The following is a 20,029-nucleotide window of genomic DNA, read 5'->3' as shown; positions in this document are numbered from 1 at the left end:
ATTTGCCCAAGGTCACACAGCCAGTAAGTGACTGAGATTGTTTTCAAAGCAAAGTTCTTCGTCTCCAAATACAGTGTTCACAACTGTTCTGAGAGGTCATTAATTAATTTTCAATAACAAGTATTTATATAGCACTTTAAGGCTTGTAAAGCACTTTATATATGTTGACTCATTTGAACCCTGGGATCTCCATTCTATAGTTGAGGGGAAACTGAGGCTGAAAGAGGTTAAGTGACTTTCCCAGGGTCAAGTAGCTGCTAAGTCTCAGGGTGGATTTGAACTTAGGTGTTCTTGACTCCAGGTCCAGTGCTCTGTGCACTATGCCACCACCTAGCTGCCTGCCATTGTCACTGATAAAGGAGTAAACCTAGGCTCAAGGAGGCAAGTCCCTTATTTGAGGTCACATAACTGGTGAGGAATCTGGGACTTGAACCCAGAGCTCGTGTTTCCCAGGACAGAGCTCCTTCCATTTCATCAAAGCTACCTCTCCTAAGAATCTCCAACTGACTGGTTCAGCGCTTGACACTTGACAGACCTTCAAAATTCATTATCTCCCTTGGTTAGTCCCTATAGGGAATCAATTATTATACCCATCGACAGGCGAGGAAACTGAGGCTCAAAGTAGTCATCCATTTTCTGCTTGAGTCTTCTAGCACCAAATAACTCACTACCTGGCAACAAGGCAGACCATTCATTCCTAAATAATTCTGATTTTTACAAGTTCTTAATTATCCTGAACCCAAATCTACTTCCTTGTAACTTCACTGCATTGGTAATGCACTCCCCTTTCAGACCTCATAGCATGCTTTGTTTTGTATTTCTCTGAAGCATCTCTTACATAATACTGCACAGCACAGTTATAATGGTGGGTCTTTTGCCTCTAGTAATTGGCGGCTCTTTGACAGCAGGGACTCTACCTTAATCATCTTTGAATCTCTCCAACATCTACTTAACAAAGAGCTCTGCACATGCACGTGTTTAATAAATATTTGTTGTCATGCTCTGAATGAATTGGTCTTACTTCTACCTTCTGGGGCCAAGCAGAACAATGGCATCCTTTCACCTACCTGAAGGCAGCCATCATAATGCTGGAGATTTAAGTCAGGAAGAAATCTCTGGGGCCAGCTAGGCCAATCTTTCACATTTTACAGGTGAGGGAACTGAGGCCCAGTGAGATTATGTGTCTTGCCCAAGGTCATAAAAACAACAAGCATTAGAAGTAAGATTTGAACCCAGGTCAGTTGTCTGTATCGTTTCTGCTGTGTCTTCTCTTTTCCAGGCTAAACATCCTGGTTCCTTCTATTGATCATGAATATGGTCTAGGTTTCAACCCTCTTGCCATTCTGGTTGCCTTCCTCTGGATGTTATCAAGCTTGTCAATGTCCCTCTTACAATATGGTGCCAAGGATACAGATAATGCCAGCTTGGGCTTGTTGTCTGCTTTGACCAGCATGTATGTGTTCTCTCTCACCCTCTCTCTGTCCCTCCCTCTCTGTCCCTCTCTCCCTCCCTCCTCCCTCTCTCTCTCACTCTCTCTCTCTCTCTGTCCCTCTGTCCCTCTCCTCTCTCTCTCTCTCTCTCTCTCTCTCTCTCTCTCTCTCTCTCTCTCTCTCTCTCCCTCCCTCCCTCTCTCCCTCTCTCTCTCCCCCTCCTTCTCTCTCCCTCTCTCTCTCTCTCCCTCCCTCCTCTCCTCTCCTCTCCCTTCCTTCTTCTCTTCTCTCTCTCTCTCTTCTTCTCTCTCTCTCTCTTCTCTCTCTTCTCTCTCCCTCCTCCCCCTCCCTCTCTCTCCCCCCTCCTCTCTCTCTCCCTCCTCTCTCCCCCTCCCTCTCTCTCTCCCTCTCTCTTCTCTCCTTCTCCTCCCCCCCCCTCTCTTCCTCCCTCTCTCTCTCTCTCTCTCTCCCTCTCTCTCCTCTCCTCTCTCCCTCTCTTCTCTCTTCTCTCTCTCTCTCTCTCTCTCTCTCTCTCTCTCTCTCTCTCTCTCTCTTCCTCCTCCCTCCTTCCCCCCTCCCTTCTCTCTCCCCCTCCTTCTCTCTCCCTCTCTCTCCTTCCTCCCCCTCTCTCTCCCTCCTCCTCTCTCTCCTCTCTCTCTCTTGCTCTCTCTCCCTCCCTCTCTCTCTCTCTTCTTGCTCTCTCTCCCTCCCTCCTCTCTCTCTCTCTCTTCCTCCCTCCCTCCCTCCCCCCTCCCTTCTCTCTCCCCCCTCTCCTTCTCTCTCCCTCTCTCTCCTTTCTCCCCTCTCCCTCCCTCCTCTCTCTCTCTCTCTTCTTGCTCTCTCTCCCTCCCCTCCTCTCTCTTCCTCCTCCCTCCCTCCCCCCTTCTCTCTCCCCCCCTCTTCTCTCTCTCTCCCCTCCTCTCTCCCCCCTCTCCTTCTCTCTCCCTCTCTCTCTTCCTCTCCTCCCTCCTCCCTCCTCTCTCTCTCTCTCTCTCTCTCCTCTCTCTCTCTCTCTCTCTCTCTCTCTCCCTCCTCTCTCTCTCTCTCTCTCTCTCTCTCCTCTCTCTCTCTCTCTCTCTCTCCTCTCCTCTCTCCTTCTCTCCTCTCTCTCTTCTCTCTCTCTCTCTCTCTCTCTCTCCCTCTCTCTCTCTCTCTCTCTCTCTCTCTCTTCCTCTCTCCTCCCTCCCCCCTCTCCTTCTCTCTCCCCTCTCTTTCTCTCTCCCCTCTCTCTCCCCCTCTCTCTTCTCTCTCCCTCTCTCTCTCCTTCCTCTTCCCCTCTCTCCCCCCCTCCCTCTCTCTCTCTCTCTGTCTCTCTCTCATTCTCCCTCTCTTCTTGTTGCTCTCTGTCTCTGTCTTCCTCTTACACACACCTTATGTTCACTCAGAAGCAGACGTGCACACAGTATATATACATATACATACCCAGTCCCCATGCATGTAGTTATTCTCACAGTCTACATTCTCAGTGTATGAGTGAATTCACAAGTACTATATATACACATATTGTAAGTACACATAGAGATGGAGAGGAGTGAAACACCTATACGTACACATTGGTGCTTCTGGCTCCCAGTCGCCTCCCCAGTCCTCCCCTTCCTTTGCACCTGTCACTCTTCCTGGCCCACTTTCTCCTCTTCCATTTCCCTGGGCTGACTGTTTGGAAGAAGCTGCCTGATCATTACCTGTCAATTGCGCTGGCCCAGAGAGAGCCGGGAATTACCACTCCCAGAAACAAGATGACTCCTCGTGCCCTCTTGCGTCCCACCCCGTGAAATACAACTCCCTGAATTCCCCTGGAGGAACAGAGCTCATCCCTGACCCCTGCTCCTGGGCCCTTTAGTAACAGGCAGTAGATACACAGAAAGAGAGCACGCCTCAGGGCTGCACGGGAGAGACCAATGGAGAGAAGGCCTTCCCTCCCCTCTGCCCCAGGCCCCGAACCTCTTGTTTCCAAGGTGGCAGAGGGCCACAGAAAGTGCCAGAGCAGAATTGCCATGTTAGAACAGAAGGCAACCTGGAGCTAGCTTAGTATGGGGGTGGCCTCCCAAGAATTTCAATATCTAACACACAAAGCATTGCAGCTTCATCTGGAGGAGTTTCCCCTCCAAGGAAGGACCAATGAGAAATGCAAAGAGGTAGGCATCCCCTTCTGATAAACCCTGGACATTAGACTGCGTGTCCAATTCACTGCATCAGCACTTATTTATGTTTCTGTACGTTGGTTTGTCTAAGTATGTGTGTATCTGCTCTACTTTTAGTTGTGCATCCCATATCCAGCTCTGAGTGTCTATCAGTCTATACCTTTCTATGGACATGAGTCTGCGTGTCTTTTTGCATATGTAAGTGGCTACTTTGTGCTTATATGTGTATGTGTATCTGTCTCAGTTTGTTTCAGTTTAGGAAAGAGTTATTTCCAGGTCTCCCTGACCCCCACCCAACTTTACAATCATCTCCAGTTTACACAGTAGCATATATCTTATAGGTACATGGTTATTTGCACATTGTCTTCCTCATTAGAATATAAGCTCCCTATATGTTTTTTTTGCCTCTCTTTGTATCATAACTGCTTCACACAGTGCCCAGCACACAGTAAGAGCTTAATAAGTGCTTGTTCTGTTTCCATCTCTCTCCCCTCTCTGATTCTGTCTCTCTGAATCTGTCTCAGTCCATGAGTATGTGTGACTGTATGTCTCTTTGAGTCTTGGTATATGTCTGTCTGTGTGTACGTGATCTCTGAGTGCCTCTGGACATGAGACTCAGCCTCTCTGTGTCATGATGTATCTCAAGTGTGTCTGTGATGTGACTGAGTCGATGGGGGTGTGTGTGTGTTTGGACATCTACACTTACCCATTATTTTCTCTCAGCAGCAAATGATCCCCCGAATGGCCCTCAAACAGGAGCAAAGAGCTGTGGCTGCATTTGGAAGTCTGAATAGCCTTACCCAGTCCAAGGGCTCTGGCAGGCTCCCCTCACGTCCCAAGGAATGAAAGCCCTCCCAGAACCTGCCAACCACTGCCCAGGAAGCCAGAGCCACAAACAGAATATTCCTTCCCAGACAGGCAGACCAGGCTTCGAGAGACATATGTGCTGAGAGACACACAGAGAAACCAAGCCCCACATGCAGACTCTCCTCACCTACCTATGGGCGAGAGCTCAGCCACACTGCCAATGTAGGGGCCCTGCAGGAAGCGAGGTTCACTGTCATTGATGTCCTGGACTTTGATGATAAACTCTGACTCCGGTTCCAGGAGCTGGTCTGTGGCCCTATCCCGCGCCTGGGCCCGAAGCGTGTAGAAGGTCTTCTGCTCCCGGTCGAGCCGCTCCATGGCATGAATGTCACCGGTCAATTCGTCAATCAGGAAGATTGTCCCGGCCCCTTCCCCAGAGATGGTGTATTTGATAGAGCCATCACCTTCATCAGAATCAGAATGGATCTGCAGAGAGGGAAAGGAAACGCTAGGTGTAAGGGAAGGAGGAAGGGGGGTCAAAAAGGAGACAGAGTAGTGTCCAACTCTTTGTGACCCCATTTGGGGTTATCTTGGCACAGATACTAGAGAGGTTTGCCATTTCCTTCTAGAGCTCATTTTACAAATGAGGAAACTGAGGCCAACAGTGTTAAGTGACTTGCCCAGGGTCTCACATCTAGTAAGTGTCTGAGGCCACCATGAAGGTAATAATCCCCTTACACTGACTGGTACATCTACTCAAACGTTGTCTCATTTGGGCAGCTAGGTGGCACAGTGGGTAGAGCGCCAGGCCTGGAGGCAGGCAGACTCACGTTCCTGAGTGCAAATCTGACACAACTGAACAACACAGTCTCATTTGATAACTTATTAGACCGTAAGCTCTTTGAGAGCCGGGTGGGGGTCATATTTTGTCATAGACCAGCACCACTTTACAGTTGCTTGGTGTTTTAAGTTCTCATTGAAGACCCTATAAGAGGTGACATGACTCACCCGATACGACACAGCAAGTACGCAGAAAAATTGGAGCTCAAACCTAGGCCATCCAACCAGCCCTGCCCACTGAACCACCCTGCTTTTTGTGGCTGGTAATAGCTAGCACTTACTCATCTGGCACTATGTTTGCAAAGCACCATATACCTAGATATGCTCCCCCCACACACACCCAATCTCATTTCATCTTCACAACACCGGTAGATAGGTTACATTATTATCTGTGTTTTACAGATGAGGAAAATGAAGTAGACAGAGGTTAAGGCTGTCCAGGGTCACATATCTAGTAAAATGTTGATGCAGAATTGGAACCCAGTCTTTCTGACTCCAACTCCAGCATTCTATCCACTAGGCCTCTTAAAATGACTGCTTCAGATGTGTCATGTATCCCCCATGCCAAGCATAGGGTCTTGCATATACTAAGTGCTTTCACTGTTGAATCCCTCCCATCGTCTAAACCTCAATTCTAATGCTGCCTCTCCAGGAAGCCTTCCCTGATCTCCCCAGCCAAATTATTTTCAAGGCATTTTGTTCACACCTATGTGTTACACGCAGCACGTATTACTGTACATTAGGGGCAAAGTTTTTTGATAGGTTTCATATTCCCCTACTGGACTGAAAATAGTGGTAGCTAAACAGTCCATTGGATAGAGCACTTGGACCTGGAATTAGAATAACCTGAGCGTATCCTCCGACACTAGTAAATGTCCCTGGGCAAGTCATTTAATCTCAGTCTGTCTCACTTTCCTCATCTGTAAAATGGGGATAATAATAATAACTACTTCCCAGGTAAGGCTCAAATGAAATAATATTTGTAAAACACTGCACAAAACCTTAAAGTGCTATACAAATGTTAACTATATCATTATTGTTATTATTATTGTTGTTGTCATTCTTAAATTCCACTAACACAGAGACCACACCTTGTCTAAATTTTGCATCTCCTCCAGCACTTAGCAAAGGGCTCTGGACGCAGTAGTGGATAATAAATATTTGTTGAATAAATTTAAACCACCTCACAAAAGCCCTGCCCTTTCTCTAAACCACTGCAAAAGATTCCTAAAAGGTTTCTGTGCCTCTGCTCATTCCCTCCCCCAATCCATGCTTCAAATACTAGCAGATTCATGTTTCTTGTGCATAGATATGGTCTTATCACTCTTCTATTCAAACTGTTTCCCTCCCCCCCTTCTTCCTGCTTAGTGAGTAAAAGTCCAGCTTCCTCAATCAGCCAATCAACAAACATTTCCTAAGAACTTCCTTTGTGCCAGGCAGGTGTCAAGTGTGGTGAATACAAAGAAAACAGTCCCTGCCCTCAAGGAGCTTACACTTTCTACAATTGAGTGTCCTACTTTTCCTTTCTTTTTTTTTTTAAATTTATGTTTGCATACACTTATAATCTGTCCCTCTCACATCCCTCCCCCAACCTGAACAACAGCAATTAAACCCTAACCATAAGCATGCTGTAGTCTAGAAAAACAAAACACACACACACACACACACACACACACACACACACACACACACAGAGTTTGCCTCAGTTTACTCATGTATAAAATAAGCTGGAGAAGGAAATGACCAACCACTCCAGTATCTTTGCTAAGAAAACCCCAAATGGAATTATGAAGAGTCACACATGACTGAAAATGACCGAACAACAAGAAGAAGAAGAAGCAGGGCCTAGTAAACTCCCTGGCAAAGGAGGGCTAAATTAACCTTTAGTGCATATACATAGCCTAGAGCTATGAACCACTAAACTGTCCAGGCAGATAAAAAAGGTCAGCCGAAACCCCAAGTTTGTCCCTTTTGATTTTTTCCCCCTGGTTCTGACTCAAAGTCCTTGATATCAACTAACTACCTGACTTGTGGTTAGAAAATCTGAATTTTTGATTGTCTTTGTTCATAAAACCCATTTCCAAGACTCTATCCAGTAAAATCCTACAAGACTTGTGTAGGGCCTGGGGGACACAAGGGTCTTCTTTGTTCTTATTGACTGGCATATAGTAATCCTTCTCTATCCTTTAAATGCCACCAAACACACGGCAGCATGTAGAGAGAAGGGCATTGGGTTTGGACTTAGAAGTACCTCCTCTGCTCCTCCATCTAGCATCTACACTGGGCAATGACCTTCTCTCACCCCATTTTTTACACTTCAAATCTCGAACAGTACTTCCTACCTCTCTAAAGTTCACGTATCTTGTGGTGTGGTTTTTTGTCAAATTCGTCTACTGAGCTCTAAGTCACATAAGTGGGACACACTTGTTCTCTGTGGCTCCACAAGAAATATTGGAGAAACAGAATGGAAAAATGAAGAGTCAGAGGATTTAAAGTGAAAGGACCTGGGTTCAAATCCCAGTTCTGCTACTTGGGACCTGCATACTTGGGTAAATTACTTAGGCTCTCTGAGCCTCAGTTTCCCCATCTACAAAATGATGGGGTTGGACCAGGAGATCAAAGATCATTGATTTAGAATTGGAAGGGACTTTAGAGGCCATTGAGTCTGACATACATGCCCCCATTCTACAGTTGAGGAAACTGAGGCTCGGAGAGACCAAGTGACTTACCCAGGGTCTTGCAACTAGCAAGCATCTAAGATGGGATTTGAGCCCTAGAAGGTCCCTTCTAGTTATAAATCTATCCTTCAGTAAATTAGGACCAAGGAGATAAGTTACAGGGAGGCAAATTTCAGCTTAATATAAAGGAGAATTTTCTAATAACTGGTGCTATCTAAAAATGGAATGAGCTGTCTTATGTAATAGTGAGCCCCCAATCACTGGTGATGTTCAAGCAGAGACTGGATGACTGTCCTGTTAAGGACACAGTGGATTTTTGCTTCAAGTAGAGGTTGGAAAAGATGCTCTCTGTGGTTTCTTCCAACTTTGAGAGTCTGTGCTTCCAAAAGAGGGTTTCTGAGCCTATTCATCTGAGGGATGGTTTGCCACATGCTTTATGCTCATCCTTATCCCCTAAGCCTTTGTTTCTGATGTCTCCATCTCCTCCCCAAACTCTACAATACATAAAGGGAATAGCACTGGATTTAGATTCCAAAACCCTGGGTTCAAATCTTGGCTTTGCCTTTTTACCTGTGTGACCCAGAGCAATTCCCATCTCTGGGAATCAGTTTCATCTCATGTAAAATAAAGGAGCTGAGCATGATAGATTGTGTCTGGATCTCTGGCAGCTCCAAATCTTAGGGTCCTATAAGGCCCAGCTAAATCCCCCCTCCTCCAGGAAGCTTCCAGGACTCTGGTGAAGCTTCCCCCACCACTGTGGCCCACATAATCTCTTACACCTTTGAACTTCTATAGCACTTACTGTCTGTTATCATTCATGCTGATAGTAAATCATTCACACCCTTGTACTGGAACTTAACTGTTTCATGTAAGCCTTATCTCATCCATGGGACTATAAGCTCCTAGAGGGATGTATCTTCTCCTTAAGGAGGCTAAGCCCACAGGAGAGGCTCAATCCTGTGCAGAGAGAGACGCAGAATTGGAATGAATAGAGTATAAGGGATGGGGAGGGAAAGGAGGGTGATAAGGCTGATGCAGCCAACATCATTCCTCTGCCAGGGTTAGAACAAAATATAAGCCTGGGAAGGTGAGAGATTGGGAATTTAGAGGAGGGTCCATATCCCTGGGAAGCCCTTCTAATCTAACTCCCTCATTTTGCAGAGGAGGAAACTGAGGCCCAGAGAAGGGAAAGGAATTCCCCAAGGTCAGTGACAGATGAGGAAGCCATGTGATGTGGTAGAAAGAACTCTAGATTAGGAATCAGGGGACTGGGATTTGAATTCCAGCTCTGTAAATTTACTACCTCAGTAACCTTTTGGAAGGAATGCCCTGCCCTCCCTCTCTCTCTCTCTCACTTGGCCTGATAAATTCCAATAGCTCCTTTGAAGCCCAACTCAAACCACATCTCCCCCATGAATCTTCCCCGATGCCCCAGGCAGAAATGGCCTACTTTACAGTACTCCTGCAATGCACTAACTTACCTGTTTTGCACCCCTCTAATACACTCACCATGTAATGCTGTGTATGTTTTATCGTGCTGCTAGCCTGAGAACTCCCACAGCAGGGAACATGTCTTATCTAAACTCTGCATATCCTTCCAGGGCCAAGCACAGGACTCCGAACATAGTAGGTATTCAATAAATGGCTGTTGAATGTCAGTGTCAAAGGGTCTATGGCTCGACTGCTGACTATTCACTAGGCACCTACTGTGTGCTCAGCCCTGTGGTGACAGTGGGGAGGGGCTGGTAGAAGATAGGAAAGAACAAACTGCCATCCAGGCTCTCAAAGGATATGGTGGGGGGACACAAAATTTACACAGAATAATTATAAAAATGACTGAGGACTGAACTAGGTGGTCTTGGATCTAAGAAATTTAAAGGAGAAAGAGTTTACTTTTGTTTGGGATGGTCAAGGAAAGCTTCATGGGGGAAGGAGGACCTGAGCTGGGCTTTGAAGGATGAACAGGGCCCAAATCTCAAACAAACATCCACCTATTCAGGGGCACAGGACAATAAGCTGAGAGAGTAAATGGGGAATCCCAGGCAACTCAAAGGGCAGTCAAAGCCACGTAGACCTGGGGTTGTTAACCTGGCATCCGTGAACTTGGTGGTTTTTAAAAATATGTATTTTGATAAGCGTATATCAAATTTTGATTTCCTTTGTAATCCTATGTATTTTATTTTATGTGCTTAAAAATATATTATTCTGAGATAGAGTCCTTAGGCTTCACTAGAATGCCAGCAGGGTTTATGATACAAACAAGTGTTTTAAGAACACCTTTCCTAGACCTTCTAGGTTCCTAGGCCTTCAACTCCCAGCCAAAGCTCCTAGCCCTAACCTCCCCTAATCTTTGCCTTACTGAGTTTTTGCCAGAGTAGTTTGGGAAAATTTATTGCTGACTGCCTGGACAAACTACCTAGCTACAGCAACCATCCACTCCCTCTATGCTCACACTTGTACATACACACACATGGGCATACACTTACGTTTCAGTCCTGAGCACCACTTCTCTCTATATCTAGGGCCAGCTTCTTAGAAGAGGTGAGACTTAGAGATGGAAGTACTTTAGAGGTCAACTGGTCCAACCCCCTTATTTTACAGAAAAGGAAACTGAGGCTGAGAGAGATGAAATGATTCATCAAAGGTCACACACGTAAGAAGTAACAGAGGTGCTCTTCCTATACTATAATCTGAAATGAAGCTCTAAGGATGGAAGACTCTTAGTTTATACCCATCTTTACACCCATCACAGTTATTTATCCTAGGGCTACTAGGAGGAAGAGAAGGAACAGCTGGGTGGCTGCTCCTACTCAAAGACAAACAGCCTTCCCAGAACTAGCCTGGCAGGACCTCAGGAGGCTACGATATGGGGTAGAATCATCAAGGATTCCAGTTGCCACAGGCTTGCTGGGAAGGAGGCATCATCTCTGTTGCCAGAGGCTATACCACTCACCTACTGTACTCTAGTTTCCTTCTTACAGAACAGGAACAAATAAACAAGTTAAAGAGAATTAAAAAGCAGATGGGCTCATAGATAATATGAATTTTATAGTGAAGATCAGTCAAAATGAGTTTGGAATAGTCTGGGCTAAACTATATGTGAGGAGACAGCACTTTGGGGGAATCATCCTAGATTTCTGGAACTTTGCTAGAACATAGAATATTAGATCTGGAAGAGCCCTTAGAACATAGAATTTAGAGCATGAAAGAACTCTGTGACAGTGTTCCCAACTTGTGGGCTGAAGACTCCCCAGGAAACCCATAGTTATTCCCAGGGGTGCTCAAATCCATATGTGTACCCAGCACTGTCAATTTGATCTTTATTTAGTTCCAACAAAATATGCAGTGTGAATGCAACTGCTATCATGTGGGGGTCTGCAAAATTTTTTGACATTTAGAAAGGGTTCTCATACTCAGAAAGGTTAGAAATCTCCTTGCCTTAGAACACAGAATGCTTGAGATGGAAAGAAACTCAGGAATCATCTACTTCGATCCTCACGATCTTACAGAAGGGAAACTGAGGCCCATCAAGCAATGACTTGGGTCACTCATCAAATTAACAATAGAGCTAGGAATAAAACCCGGACTTATTGACTTCTGAGTTGCTGACTTTTTCACTACACTGTATAATGGTTGGGGTGGGGTGGGGGGGCTGGCCCTGGGATGGTAACAGGCCTCGGTATTTGGCAGAAGAGAGCCGAGGCGCAGGGAGCCTCCCACAGGGGCCAAGGGCCACCTATTCTATGGCTTTGAGTTGGAGACTTTGCCTCATAGGCCCAATTTTATAAGGTAGTAATTGGGAGGGGGAGGGGAAGAAGAGGAAAAAAGGGAAGTCCTCCTATTGCTTTAGGACCAGTAGGCCAGGTTCCCCTTAAAGTGGCAGAGCACATGTCCTTCCACTGCCCTCAAGGGCAAACATGCTCCCTCTCCCCCAGAATCCTAAGCAGTTCTTGGGTTCTTGTTATCTTCTACCTTTACTATATGACCAAGGAGCGGCCCAGAGCAGAGTCCTCCCACCCCTGAACCTCAGTCCAGCTGTGATGCCAGGCTGGAGGGGGGAAACCCCAGGCTTCTCTCCTCCAATCCCTGCCTCTCTCCACAGAGGGAGGGAGGGAGGGAGGGAAAGGGTAAATAGCAAACAGGAAAGACAGGCCTTCTCATCCCCAGGAACTGCCAGTGATTCAGGGCCGACCGTCCTGAGATAATTTTATTGGTGGCATTAAACTGAGTTATGAGGTTTTTACAATCCAGCCACTTATGAGAAATCTATTAACAGTAACTGGACAGGAAGAATGCATCTCGGTGGAGCCCAAGACGGGCATTAATTGGGGCAATCTATAAGGGGACGGGGACCCGGAAAGGTTCCACCCGATGCCACCATTTACTCCCCTCGATTTCTGCTGAGAATCAGCAAAGTTGCCAAAAAAAGAGAGACGTCCATTAATCGGCTAATGAAATATGAAAATGTTTATGGGCCATTCAATCTTCCAAACGGCAGTTCTATAATCCACCTTTCAGACACACAGTTCCACCAGACAGAATTTATACCCAGGACCTAGGTGGTGTGGGCTGCTTTTTTTTCCCCCCATCTATGACAGCTTCATCCCATTCATCCTCTCTTTGGGTGGGGTCAGGGTATCTCCTCGTGGGCCACTACAGCATACATTCCAATAGCTTTCATTTTACAAAGAGGGAAATTGAGGCTCAGAGAAGGTGACTGACTTACTTGCCCAAGATAAAGTGGCAGACTCATGATGTAGAAGACAGGGTTCTGAATTTGGAATCAAAAGGCCTAGATTCAAATCCTGGCTTAGCTGCTGATTACCCACATCATTACCCACATTAGCCACGCCATTTCAACTCACTTTCCTTATTAGTAAGGCATTGGATAAGTTGGCCCCTAGGGTCCTTTTAACTCTAAATCCTATGATCCTGTAAGTTTGCTCAGGAGGTACTGCTATGTGGTCTCAAGAACACCAGGCTTGGAGTCAAGCATCCAAAGTTTTAGTCCTAGGTAGGTAATTAATTTATGTGGCCTTAGCTGAGTTCAGAATGTCAAGGAAGAGCAGCATTTCTCTACCCTGGTTGGTATCCTCCTCTGTGAAATAAGAGGGTTATATTGAGTTATTCCCAAGATCCATTTCAGCCCTAAAGTTCTAGCATTCTAGAGACAAAGCTGAAATTAGAACCCAGGATTGCTAGAAAGTTAGGGCCCTTTCCAGCCATCTGCCTTGAATATCAGGATTACAAGATTACGGGAGAAGGACTTGGGAAGCCCCAGTTTTTGCATAGGGAATATCCCTCCCACCAGTTCTCCCTCAGGTGATCAGCAGTAAATCAGAGAGGATCACTCGTAACCGACCTTAAAGGCCAAAATGAAAAGGGAGGGGGGAAAGGAAGACAACTTAAGGGTGATGTCACTGATGTTCTACTGCAATTTATAAAGTGGAGCTCACTCTAAGATTGATGGTCAGACCCAAATAGGGCTCGCTCTCTCCTTCTGGCTCCTGAAATCTTGGATTTGGCAGCCTGCGGCAGCAAAAAAAAACTAGAAGTCAAGAAACCCAGGTTTGAGTTTCATTTTCAACTGCTACTTACAGTTACTAAACCTGTGCCTTAACTTTTGTACCTGTAAAATGGGGGTAAAACTGGTACTATCCACCTCAGTGTATTGTACAAGCCTTTGTAAAGAGTGTTAAGAGAGCTTGATAAGGACCAAGGTTCTATTCTTAATTCTAATCCTAATTTGCCATGTGACTTTGGGAAAGTTAATTTCCCTCTCTAGGCCTCAGTTTTCTTACCTGTAAAATGAAAAGGTAGGCCTAGATGATCCCTAAACCCTCTTATAGCTTTAAAATTCTTGGTTCCAAGGTCCCTTCCAGCACTAACATTCTATATAGAACACTCTGGCGTCTCTTCCAGATCTGATGTTCTATGTTCTTGGAGTCCTTAGAGAAATAACATTCTGTCCACTGTGGCCCCTTCAAGAAGTAAATTCTATTTTATGTATTTTAAGGTCTCTTCTAGCTCAGAAATTCTCTCTTTTAAAGGTCCCTTCCAGCTCTGGTTCTCTAATAAATGTTAAGTTGTTACTATTTTTCTGGAAATACCTCTGGAGAATACTGTATTCTTGTCTCCAGCCAAGGTTCCAATACTGGAGGGAGACTTATCTCTGAACCAGTTTGGAGTCAAAAGACTTCTGGGGAGGGAGACACACCAGAAAGCCAATGTCTTGGCTCCAGCAGCAAAATCAGAGTGAACAGATGCAAATCTTTCCAGGCATAGAGAAACCTGAGCTTTTTGGCAGAAATGACTTTCTCTGAGTGGGCCTTTGTTGGGGGTTTTTCTTCAGACTCTAACTCCCCAGGAATGAGGGACCATATCCACCTTTGATTAACCTGGTGGGGTTCCAAGCCCCACCTCACTGAGTAAACATCTATAGTCCATTCCTCTGGGAGATAAGGAATAAAGCTCACAGGAGCTGAAGGTAGACAGAGGGACCATGTACTCAGCCCTAATGGCTGAGAAATCACCCCTAATTCACCACCCCCATGTGAGATTGGACCAGTGATTTTCTTGGAATCACAGAGCAGGAAGGACATCTAGGTCAACCCTGTACCTTAGGAGGAATCAGCATGGTTCAAGACTGGTTCAAATCCAGCTTCTGCTACTTACTACCTATGGGATCCTGGGCCTCAGTTTTCTCAATTTTGGGGTCACTTCCAGCTCTAAATCTATAATTCAGCTCCATCATTCTTAATGATCATCCATCCTTTACTTGAAGGCCTGCTATGACACGGACTTCCCTACCACTAAGACAGCCCATTCTACTTTTGGATGATTCTAACTGGAAGGAAGTTTTTTTCTTACATTGAACTGAAATTTGCCCCTGCAGAACATTCACACACCCCTCCTGGTCCTGCTCTCTGGTGCCAAAGTGAACAAGTCTAATCCTTTCATGTGACAGTCTTTCAGATAGCCGTCATCAACTATCATATCTCCTCTAAGTCTTCTCTGTACTCAAAATTCCCAGTCACTTCAGCTGATCAATTAACAAGCATTTACTAAGTATACCATGTGTTCCGGGCACTATGCTAGGTGCTGGGGCTAAAAAGACAACAATGGGAATAGCTCCTGCCCTCACAAAGCTTCCATTCTAACCTCATATTGTATGTCCTCCAGGCCCCTTATCAGGGTAGTTGTTCTCCTCTGGATAGTTTCCTGTTCATCAGTGTCCTTCATGAAAGGCGCTGGTTACTTAGAACCAAACAGAATACTACAAATCTGGTTCCTCATTCTGGAAACTGGGCCTGTCCTAAAGCAGCCTAGCTTTTTTGGCTACTGGGTCTCTTCTGAATAATAATCATAAAAACATGCTTACATCCTTCAACAACTACCATCTCATCAAAGGATCTCACATCAGGATGGGACCTAAGAAGGTCACTGAAGGGATCCCGTACTGCAGCTGGAGGGGTCCTTGAAGGTCATTTAATCCAAGCCCTTTATTTTTACCAAGAAGGAAATTTAGGAGAAGGAAGAGAAATGAAGTGACCTGCTCAAGGTCACATAAACAAGTAGACAGAATCATAATTCAAGCCCAGTTCCCTCCACTCCAAATCCAGGGCTCTTTCCACTGCATGGAAGGCCTCTCTCCTTAGTCTTCCTACGCTCCTGCTTACACACGTTAAGGAGAATTGACCTAATAGTTGCAGCTCTTCCTCCCTCATCTTGACAATCTACCCATCCCACCCTTCAAGACTGAGCTCAAATGTCACTCCCTCCAGGAAGCCATTTCTGATTTCCCCAGGTGGAAGTGATCTCTCTACCATCTGGTACTTTGTACTCCTCTGATGTGCTTGGCATACTCTGATTTGCACCATACAACTGACATTTATTAAGCACTTACTGTGTGCAGAGTACTGCTTGGCACTGCAAAACATACAAAGTTTGACTCCTGGAGTTTATGGTTCAGACACCAGCACAGATAGCCACAATACGTAACATTATAATTAAATACACAGAGAGTTACAAAACAAATGGGGGGGGGAGGTGAAAGAGGGATCTATATGTGGCTGCTTTCTCCCCTACTGTGTTGACTGTAGGGCATAGTTCCAACCCTGGAGCCTGGCTCCTCTCAGCCCAACCCCAGCCCAGCTCCTGGGGAAAAGGCTTGGGTAGAGGCCCTCTAAGCTCCACCCCTCACCCATCAACAATGGGAAATTTACCAAAGCTGTAGTTGGCCTCTCCCTGGGGGGCTGAAAAGTGCGATTTATGAGCCCATTAATTACTTCCTCCTAATTAAATCAAAATTAAATGCGAACAGAGGTACGTTTTTCCTTATTAAAAACAATTAAATGGACAGCGTGGATACACAAATAAAACGACTCCGGGATTTAACCAGAAAGGAGATCAAATCAAAACGCTCCCCATTAATGAGAGCGGCTCTCATGTTGGAGCCCCTCGTAAACCAGGAGTTCATCAATTTTCTTTAAATATTAGCAACTTAATTAAATCTGCTCCCCCCCTGCTTTAATCCCACCATATATCTAAAATAGATCTCACCGCCCGCAGAAGTCGGTAACAAGTGCTGACCCCATAATTCTATCTTTAAAAAAAAAAATTTTAAATCCTACCGAAATCCACATCCAACTGACAGAGGCCTCGGGGGAAATTACAGTTCAGAAAAGGGATTAGCCAAAGTACCCAGATTTTATGGAAATGCTGTTGGTTCGGGGGAGGTTGTGAGAGGTGGGTGCTGGGGAGAGGTCTGGGGTGAGGATGCAGGCTTGGGTACTGGAGAGGGGTGGGTAGAACTGGAAAGAGGGAAGCTAGGCTAGTGGCCCAGGATCTAATGGGGGAGGAGGGAAAGGAAGCAGAGGGAGCCAGGGCCAGGATGGTTGGTGACAATGGATGACGGCCGTGAGTGATGGGGAAAAGGGCTGTAAAATGGGTTAGCTCTAGGTGCCGGGGTTCACTCTGGAAATGAGGCTGTTGCTAGGCTACCTCTGAAATTCGACAAGGACGGATGCTTGGAGCGGCTCCCTGGGGTGGGGGTGGGGGTAGGGGAGACTGTGAGTTAACTGAAAGTACAGAGAATACCTTTCCCCTGGAATAGGGGGACTTGACTGACGAGGGTGAGGCAGAACGGGGACAGGTTATTTTTAAAACCCAAGACCCAGACATTTCAAGGAGAGGGGAAGTTGGAGAAGGATGATTCTTGGTCCCCACCTCAATTATGAGGACAAAAGAAGGCCCATCTTTGAATGGGAGACTGAGTTGTGGAATGGATTTAGAGCCAATCCTATCTGCCTCCTACTGCATGTGTAACCTTGGACAAGTCCTTTAACTTCTATAGGTCTCAGTTTTCTCATTTGAAATAGGGAAACGAAGGTTGCTGGACCTCAATGGTCTCTAACATCCATTTCAGATCTAAATCCTATGATCCCAAATGGCATGATTGGGGTGTAGGGGGAGAAAAAGTATGTGAGGATGAAAAGAAATCAGATCACAGACAACTATTTTCCCAGAAACAGGACACCTTCTTCCCTTGGAGCATAGGCATCCATGTCTAATGGTCTATGAGTTTAAATGGCTTCTTTTCTGGGCTTCTGCAGGATAAGGAACCCTGAGGACCACAGGGCTCATGACAGGCTTTCAAAACGAATTCAGGCTTGCCCTTGAGATGGTAGAGCTGAGCCCTGAGGCTGTTGACAAGTCAGTTCGGAATAAGCAGCCCTGAAAGAAAGACTTTAATCTCTCTCAGCCTCAGTTTCCTCATCTGTAAAATGGAATAATAATACCTATAGTTACCTCAAAGGGTTGTCGTAATGCTCAAATGAGACAGCATATGATTAGCATTTTGTAAACTTAAAAGAGCTACTATAGAGGCTAGTTATTATTGGTTGGAAAAGATGATGATAAACTTGGGGACAATGATGAATTAGCAGCTAGGCAGTGCAGTGGATAGAGCGCTAGACCTAGAGTCAGGAAGATCTCAGTTCAAATCCAGCTTCAGACACTTACTAACTGTGTCACCTTGGGCAAGTCACTTAACCTCTGTTTGCCTCAGCTTCCTCCTCTGTAAAATAGGGATAATACTTAACTCTCAGGGTTGTGAGGATCAAATAAGATAATATTTGGAAAGGACTTAGAACAGTACCTGGCACATGGGAGGTGCTATATAAATGCTAACTACTACTATTATTATGGTAGAAAGGATAGTACAATAGGAATTCCCTCACGTAGGTTTCAAGAAATTGGTGTTGGAAATCTAGCTCTCCCATCACACAGGATCATAGAACCATAAATTTAGAGTTAAATGGGCCCTGAGAGGTCCCTTAGTCCAAGCCCCTTATTTGACAGAAAGATCAAGTGATCTACCCAAAGTCATACAGTTTGTAAGCAACAGAACTGAGATTTTTAACCAAGGTCCTCTCATTCTAAACATTCACGTTTCCATTGTACCACATTCCCTTTCATGACCTTGGCAACAAGATCATGGCCAATACACTTTGCCTCACTTTATCCAAGTCCTATGAACCACAAGCAACTTTCCTGGCCACCCTTCTCACCTCTCTATGTGCTCTCTCGGTGATCTCATACTGGCTGCATGACCTTGGGCAAGTCACAGGAACATAGGAACCTCCATGGGTTCACTTATCATCTCTACACCCCCAAACCTCCAGCTCCAAACTTTCTTCTCAGTTATAGTCCCACCACTTGGTCGATCCATTGGCATCTCAAGCTCAATGAATCCAAAATAGAATGTATCATCTTCCCTTCTAAAACCATGAGCCCTCCAAAACTTGTTTCTGTTGAGGGCAACACCATTCTTCTAGTCAAGAAGATGATAATCCAGTACTAGCCCTGGATTCAGGAGGACCTGAGTTCAAATCTGGCCTCAGACACATAACACTTACCAGCTGTGTGTGACCCTGGGCAATTTAACCCCATTGCCTAGCCAACTTTCTACTCTCCCTCCCCCACCCCCCCCCATGTATCACCAGTTACCAGATCTGGTCCAGTGCACTTCCCTAACATCTCCCACATCCATCCTCATTTCTCCACTCATACAGCCACCTCTCTAGTTCAAGGCTTTATCACCTTTCACTTGGACCACATCAACAGCTTCACATTTGAAGTTCTCTGTTCAAGTCTCTCCTTGCTCTACCTCATCCTTCACAAAGATGCCAAAAAATGTCTTTTTTTCCCAAGCACAGGTCTAATCGTGTTGACCCTTCTCCTCTGCTGTCTCTAGTGGTTTGCTATGGGCTGGAAAATAGAATACAAACTTCTCTCCTTAGTGTTTAAAGCCCTCCACAGCTGAGCTCCAGTCTACCTTTCCAGGCTTATTTTCAATTACTTCCTTTCACATGCCAAAACTAACCTGCTTGCTGCTGCTCCCTGAACTCTGCATTCCAGCCCTCACCCGTGTGCCTCTCCACAGGCTGTCTCTCGAGTTTGGAATCCATCCCCTCCTCAGCTTGACCTCTTTGAATCCTTGGTCTTCCTTTAAGGATCAGTGTTGGTGGCAACTATTCTATGAAGACTTTCCTGATGCTCCTACTTCTTTGCACTCTCTCCATCCCCAAATCATCTATTTTCTCATCTATTTATATATTATACCCCCATTTGACTATAAACTCGAAGGCAGGGCCTTTTTCATTTTAGTCTTTGAATCCCCGGCACCTAGTACATTTCATTGCACTTTATCAATATTTATTGAATCAAATTGAATCTCTCCCAGAGGAGTCAAGCCACAATATCAATCATCGTTCATCCTTCTCCCCCAATATGAGCTTGGTCAAGTCACTGGGCTTCTCTAGGCCTGTTTTCTTAAAAGTTCTATAAATCAGGGCAGCTAGCTGGTACAGCGGGTAGAGCTCTGGGCTTAGAATCAGGAAGATTCATCTTTGTGAGTTCAAATTACTAACTGTGTGACTCTGGGCAAGTCACTTAACCCTGTTTGCCTCAGTTTCCTCATCTGTAAAATAAGCTGGAAAAGGAAATGGCAAGTCACTCCAGTATCTCTGCCAAGAAAACCCCAAACGGAGTCATGAAGAGTCAGATACAACTGAAAATACTGAACAATAACAACATAAGCCATTAAGATTTCTTCCAAGACTTTCTTGGG

At 45.5% G+C, this 20,029-nt stretch overlaps 1 protein-coding gene across 1 annotated transcript in view; it reads right to left on the bottom strand.

Moving 5' to 3' along the window:
• The window catches only part of CDH22 (cadherin 22), a 147,675-nt gene that overhangs the window by 70,137 nt on the left and 57,509 nt on the right, over positions 1-20,029 (bottom strand). Inside the window, 1 exon segment of the mRNA XM_078150057.1 lies at positions 4,570-4,864. Coding sequence (XP_078006183.1) covers positions 4,570-4,864 — 295 coding nt within the window.

The sequence above is a fragment of the Phascolarctos cinereus genome, unplaced genomic scaffold (assembly GCF_003287225.1).
Source record: "Phascolarctos cinereus isolate Bilbo 61053 unplaced genomic scaffold, phaCin_HiC Scaffold_2;HRSCAF=192, whole genome shotgun sequence".
Taxonomy (NCBI): domain Eukaryota; kingdom Metazoa; phylum Chordata; class Mammalia; order Diprotodontia; family Phascolarctidae; genus Phascolarctos; species Phascolarctos cinereus.
This window is presented reverse-complemented; position numbering and strand designations above follow the sequence as displayed.